This window comes from Poecilia formosa, unplaced genomic scaffold (assembly GCF_000485575.1).
Source record: "Poecilia formosa unplaced genomic scaffold, Poecilia_formosa-5.1.2 Scaffold124, whole genome shotgun sequence".
Classification (NCBI taxonomy): Eukaryota; Metazoa; Chordata; class Actinopteri; order Cyprinodontiformes; family Poeciliidae; genus Poecilia; species Poecilia formosa.
The window spans coordinates 445,005-452,118 of record NW_006800063.1 but is presented as its reverse complement, the minus strand read 5'-3'; the positions used below and the strand labels follow the sequence as shown (position 1 = coordinate 452,118).

The window sequence follows — 7,114 nt, the reverse complement described above, 5'->3', positions numbered from 1 at the left end:
GTGTGTGTGTGTGTGTGTGTGTGTGTGTGTGTGTGTGTGTGTGTGTGTGGGTGTGTGTGTCTGTGTCTTTAAGGAGAAGAATGAAGGTAATGATGGTGGAGCTGCGTTTTGTGTTTCTGCTAAACTACAGAACAGTGAAAAAAGTTTAAAATGTTTTCAAACTTTTAGATCTTGGTCGGTTTTGATCAGCAGCTTCTCCAGGCTCACTGGAGGTCTTGAACACTTGAACACTTTTAATTTGGGTTTTTACTACATTCTGAGGTAATTTGGTTTTCAACTTTTTCATTAGGATGTTCAATCGCGACGCATGGATCCTTCAGGCAGATAAAGTCAAGGGATAAAACAGTGTTGTGCTGCAAGAATACAGACAACTAAGCAACAACTTTTAATTGGATTTTTTTTCACACTTTCTGACTAAATGTGTTCCAGTTTCTTTCACTGAGTCTGAAAATGATACCAAAGATAATGGTTTGTCTCAGAAAATAGTACATAAGCACCAACCAGGTGATTCATAAAGAGCCGGTTTCCACCTGCAGCAGACAATCAGCTGAGAGATGAGGCGTCTCTAAAATCCTGTCTTGTCTTTTTGATTTTATTTTATTCTGTTTCTTAAAAGAAATGACTTCCAGACTCAGCTCACCTGTATTAGATGGGTATTAGATGACAGTCTACTGTTTCTTTTGTCCTCCACTTTGACTTTTCTCTTTGTATCTGCATCAAATTTTTAAGCAAAGTTAGAAGAACATGCAAATTAAGGATGTGGTCTTTCAATGACTTAGAGGCAGAAACATTTGTCTTTATCTGGTTTACCAAATTGGCTAATAACGTTTCTTAAGTATGTGTATTTATGTATACTTATATATTTATATATGTAGTTTGATCTGTTCTTTGTGCATTCTGCTTTCTGACACTAAGTGTTCTTGTACCACAGGCTACTGATCTCAGTGACTTTTGTACTGGGTAAATCAAGGTACTTTTTTTTTTTATTAATTAAATAAATGCACAAAACACACACACAGTCAAACGTAAACACACTTAGACAGTTAGCAGCTTAAGGTGTACTAGACAATATTTATAAAATGTGACCATATAAAAAGAGTTTGGATGAAGGGACAAAAACAAGCTGCATTTAAAAGATTTGATTTTAACCAACTTTCAATTCAAGGTTTTGTAAAAAAAAAAAATAAATAAATAAATAAAAAATTACATACAAAAATCACATAACTTTCAGAAAACAGAACCTGGAACTTTTGCATATTTTCCTCACAGGCTCCTTGTGGACAAGTCCTCTAAAAATGTGCCTCCCTGTGGACACACATATCCACAAACAAAGGCAAAGGCTCTGAATGATAATTCAACCCCAGCAGGAGAGCCACAAGAGCTTTTCAGTAGAAGAATATTTCTTGAAAAATATTAAAAACTATAAACATGCCTGTAAAAATTACACATTTTCGTGGCATACAAAATCCGGCCACGCCAAAACTTCTCTTACTTTTAATTAATTATTCTGTGCAGTTTAACTTAAAAATATATACCATGAAGAAAAAGATTGTTTTGTTTTTCTTTTAAAGCCAGAAGATCCTGGTTACAGCACTGTGTGCATCCTTTGGCTAACACTTTGTGAATAAATCTTTTGATCCTTCTATTTTAGTCTGTCAGCAAACATTTTCAAAAGCAGTGGAGTTGTGATGGTCTCTCTTCAGATGACCCCACATATTTTCTGTCAGCTAAATTTGTAAAGTTTGAATAGGCCATTCCAGCACTTGAATTTTCTTGGAGTGAGGCTAGTCTTGTTCTAATTTTTTGATGTGTGTTCAGACTTTCAGTGATGGTGAAAATTAAAATTTCTTCTTATTTTCTTCTGAAAGTTTTGAATCAAAGCTGTATGAATGAAATGAACGAATTGTGCCAAACAACATTTAGAACTACTCATTATTTCATCCACCTTGAAATCTATTCTATCAAACAAAAACTGTAACCCCACAGCATGATTCTGCCAGCACCATGTTTCACATGTGGGACATAACCAGCAATGACCAGAAATGCCTGCAGCTCCTTCAGCGCTCCTGCTGCTTTGCACCCTTTCTGTCCTGTTTCTGCTTTTTTTCTTTTTTGTACTCTGATCCTGATTGATTCCTTTGTAGAATAAGATCTTCTAAATACTTTGTAACCTCTCTGCAGGCTTTAGATAGCAGATACAAATGAACAAAAACGAGAAATAAAATAATGTATTGAGATATGTACGCTTTATTTTATGTTGGTCAAATTCAGTGTATTTGATAAAAGGAGTGAACTCAAGATGCTGTTCAGCAAAGTTTTAGTTTAAGGGTGTGCCTGCTTATTTCACCTTTCTTAGTTTTTAAACTTTCCCTAAAACACTTTTTGGTTAAATAACACTGATATGTGTCACATTAAAGTTGGAAAGATCTTTGGTTTAATTTCTTTACATCCTGAAAACACTGTGTTTCAGCAGCGTATTATGCCAGTGGCTTTCTTTTTCTTTCTTTCTTTTTTTGATATTTTTATCATTACCAATCTCTTTTTTAATAAAATCTCCACCAATTAGTGCAGCGTGAAGGAACTTCCTCTGAATACTTTCTCTCTATTTCTGTCTCAGGCAACTGTGAAGGCTTTTGTGCTTTGTGAAAATGCGTCTGGAGACTGTAATCCTCCTGTCTGCCCTGCTTCCACTCTGCCTCTCTCATGGATGGGACCCTCTGGCTTGGCTGTTTCACCGCCACGGCCAAGCACAACAGTTTGGCTTCCTGCGGGCAGATACAGTGGGATGGGCGTGTCCTGATGAGTGCGACTGCCCGCCAACATTCCCCATAGCCATGTACTGTGAAGGACGGGGCCTGACTGCCGTTCCATCCATTCCCTCCCACATCAAGTACCTGTACCTCCAGAACAACGCCATCTCAGCTGTGCCTGACGCAGCTCTGGTCAACGCAACCAGTCTGGTGTGGCTCATGTTGCATCACAATCAGTTGACTTCTGATGCTATTGGAAAGGAGGTAACGTAATGTGATCACAAAACTATGCCCAGATGTGTGTTTGTGCGAGGCTAAATGGTCTGAGAGGCCGACAGATGGCCCGCAGATGTCTGCCAGCCTGTCGGTTGACTTTCGTTCTTGTGTATGTCAGAGAAGTTAAGTGATTCTTTATCCTATCAAACCTTGAACCAATCTGTTCTCTCAAAGGAAGAGAGAATGGATTGACAAAAAAGTTTTGATTGCTTTTCAGTATTTTTAACAAATAAAAAAGTGTTCTGTCCATTATAATTCATTCCCCTTTTCTCTGACATATTGTAGTGATATTAGTGAATGGACAAGGAAAAAGGTCCAGAGTTAAATTCAACTGTGAATCTGTAATAAGAGAATCATATATTTTATATGATCTTTGTGAGTTTGAACTATTTTGTAATAAAAACCGTTATTAGAGAAGAAAACCACATAAAGTCCATTCTGTAGCTTTCAGGCTTCAGGTTTATAAGCCACAGGGCACACAGTAAGCGAACATCATGCCGTGGGGGAACGCTTTTCTTCATCACAAGCAGGGAAGCTATATATACTTGGCAACACTGTCAGAAAACCTTTCAGATGCTGCGAATGACAATGTCAGAGGTTCACCTTCCGGTCGAACTGTAGCCTTAAACATGCAGCCAGAACTACAAAGAAATGGTTTGGATCAAGCATGCAAGAATGGCCTAGTCAAGGTCAACAACTTATTGATTACATACACCAAGACTAAAGGAGATCGTGCTCAGGCACTTTCCCTTCAGAGTGACTAAGGTTGATTTATTTTGCAAGGATGAATATGCAAGCATATCAATAGATGAACAAAGCTAATGGGATCACATCCCAAAACACTTGGACCTTTAGGTTCACTTGGGAGTTGAATATGAATGCATGTCTCGCATTTCTGGTTTTTAATTGTAAAGCATGCAGCTCAGTCCGTCACATAGAATCACAATAAAATAAATTAAACAAAGAGGACGCAATGAGACAAAATGTGCTAAATTCAAGGGGTGTGAATACTTTTGCAAGACACTTTATTTAGTTTCTGTTTTGCAGCAGCCAGTTAAACAAATATTCAAAATATTCATAATTTTGTGATAAATGACTAATTAGATGCTCAGCAGCAGCCACTTACCAAAGATGTAAAATTTCCGCTTGTTTTTGAAGACGCACTTTTCTCTGACTGCTAAGAAAAAACTTAATTACATCAGGTTACATGCCAGCCTCCTGAAGTGGTTTCTGCTAGCAGGATTTCAGATTGGAAAGACAAAGTTCTCCTCTCTCTAATAAGATGAGCAGTGACTTTTTGACTCAACCAAATGGCCCTTGAACAAAATTACCAATACAGAGAACATGTGAAGGAAATAGCAGGTACAGCTGTTAATTTTACATGCCATTTTTACAAACATGCTTTTTCATTTTAGGCATTTTTAAAGCTGGTAGGATTGGAGCGTTTGTTTCTACACCACAATAACTTGACCAGCATTCCACCAAACCTTCCTCGCTCGCTGCGGGACTTAAGGCTTGACCACAACAGGATTGAAAAGGTATTGTTTCGCTGTACCTATATTCCTAAAGAGTCATTTTGCTGTTCACTTTTTGCCTGCTTTGGGTGTATATCATGACAAACAAATTGGCATTGATAATTTCACTCCTGTCCAGGTAATCCCAACAGACCTTGAAGGAATGGATAACCTCACTATCCTGCATCTTCATGACAATGAGGTTACCGACATGGCCACATCACTGAAGGCTCTAAAATCCCTCACACTGCTTGACATCAGCAACAACAAGCTGATAAAGGTATTTAGACAGCTAAAAATAAATCAAATGTTTTTTTTTTTGTTTTTTGGGGGGGGGGAGAGAGGAGGGCTTCAAGCATAAACGTGAACAAAAAAGATCATGTGGGGTTCTTCAGGACACGATTTCCAGGCCTCTTTTGTTCAGTATCTACATGCTCCCCCTTGCTCAGTATTTATCAGAGTACTACAATATCTCCTGGCATTTCTATTCTGATAGCATACAAATTTACATGTCTGTGGTAAAAGATGACCAAAGTCCATTCCAGTTGTACGATGTATGTTGTATGTGGGTAGAATCAGTGAGAGGACAGTTTTTCATTCATTTTAAGGTAGAAAACAAAAGTTCTTGAGAGTGAAGTTTCAAAATGATCAGAGAGATGCTGTCCATTGTTTCGGACTAATTAATAAGTAAAGCAAAGGGAGCAACAGTTAAATGAGACACTGCAGAGGACAGATCAGAGGACCAATAACAGAAAATAACAGAAATAAACTGCCGAGACAAATCAAGCTCAAAACAAAACTTCTCACTTCCATTTCCTGTTTCAAAATAAAAGTTATCTCTGCTATTTTGAATAATAAATTTTAATTAATTCAAAATATAATTGGATATCTAAACTTATTTTCCTAAGTCTTTTAATGTTTATGAATTTGTAATTAAATTAAATCTTTGTTACAGTTTGTTAAGCTAAACATCAATTATCACACTAACCTACCCTCCATAAAGAGCGGCTTTCCCACATCCACATTCTTCCTGTCTTGACTAGGTTTAGGGTTTTTTATCATTTACATTTTTACTATTTTTACTTGGCATATGTTACTATTCATGTTAGTCTGTAATGTAAATATGTTAAGTTTTCTCCTACAAAGGACTTTGACTTGCCTTGTGCCTGAATGACGTCATGCAAATAAACCTTTTCTTTTCTGCTTCAGGTCCCAGATGCTCTTCCTGAACATTTGCACCAGTTCTACATGGAGTTTAACTCCATTGACTCTCTGCCCGAGGGTTTCCTGGGGGGATTAGCTCAGCTGCAGTATATAAGGATGTCTCACAATCTGCTGAAAGACAAAGGGATCCCATCCAACACCTTCAATATAACCGGACTGGTGGAGCTGGACCTGAGCTTCAACAAACTGGAGAGAATCCCTACTGTCAGCACCACACTGCAGCATCTCTACCTGCAAGCCAATCAGATCAAAGGTAAATGGCCTTTCAGGCATATTGTGAGGAAATTACCTCACTCACAGGGGTATTTTATAAGTCACTGTCCTGTCATTGCAGAGTTCTCCCTGGGAAGTTTCTGCCCCGTTGTGGACGTGACAAATTTCTCCAGACTGCAGACGCTGCGACTGGATGGGAACGAGATCAGTCAGGAGGACATCCCGTCAGAGTCTGCTCTCTGTCTGCGTTGGGCTTCCAGCATCCAGATCTAACCACGTGCATTAGACCACTGTTCAAGAATTGTCAAACCCCAATCAGTGCAGGCCCAGTGGCATATTGTGATGTTATCACACACACAGCTGTGATTGTGTTCAAATGTGAAATTTAACAGATGTTTCTTCAGCAGTATTATGCTGCATCAAAGGTCAGAAAACATTGACATGCTTTAGTTAAGAGCAGTCACTTGATCATGATTACATGTTGTACTCAAAATTAGTTTAGGAGCTTTAATATAATTTGTATTATATGATATGTCTGTGACTATGATCCATTTTTGTTGTGAGGATCATTTATAGCCTTTTATTTGCCTTTAATTTCAGTTTTTCTTTATGCGTCTTCTCCTATAGTTCTCTCTGTTTTACTCTGTTTTACTCTGTTGTCTCTGATACATAATATAAAGTCCTGCTCAAAATCTTAAGACTGCAAAAACATTATAAGCATTCAAATTTCATGCTCATTGGTCTAATTTAAGTAAAGTGTAAAACAAAAGAAAAAACAAACAAAAAGGGGGAAAAAACTAATACAGTGGGAAAGAGTCACGTATTATGACTGAAGTTCACTATTATTAATACTTGGAATCCCTAAAACAGAGTTTAGTGTCAAAAAATTACACTTAGATCTGTTAACTTTAAAACTTGATCACTTTTTCAAGTGTTGTTCACTTCACAAATGCGTTTTAGACACGCTTGATATCAGTACTTCCGGTATGGCTGGTGGCGATATCATATGTTTTTATTGTAAATCTCTCCTGCTATATATTCAACAGGATAGATAGATAGATAGATAGATAGATAGATAGATAGATAGATAGATAGATAGATAGATAGATAGATAGATAGATAGATAGATAGATAGAT

General features: G+C 37.5%; 1 protein-coding gene across 1 annotated transcript in view; it reads left to right on the top strand.

The window, feature by feature from the left end:
• The window catches only part of fmoda (fibromodulin a), a 6,769-nt gene extending 97 nt beyond the window's left edge, over positions 1 to 6,672 (top strand). Inside the window, exons 2-6 of the mRNA XM_007561233.2 lie at positions 2,618 to 3,014; positions 4,442 to 4,564; positions 4,680 to 4,820; positions 5,750 to 6,017; positions 6,099 to 6,672. Of these exons, the coding sequence (XP_007561295.1) occupies positions 2,649 to 3,014; positions 4,442 to 4,564; positions 4,680 to 4,820; positions 5,750 to 6,017; positions 6,099 to 6,250 (1,050 nt within the window). The 5' untranslated portion in view covers positions 2,618 to 2,648 and the 3' untranslated portion in view covers positions 6,251 to 6,672. The remainder of the gene's footprint in view (positions 1 to 2,617; positions 3,015 to 4,441; positions 4,565 to 4,679; positions 4,821 to 5,749; positions 6,018 to 6,098) is intronic.
• Positions 6,673 to 7,114: the final 442 nt, after the last annotated feature.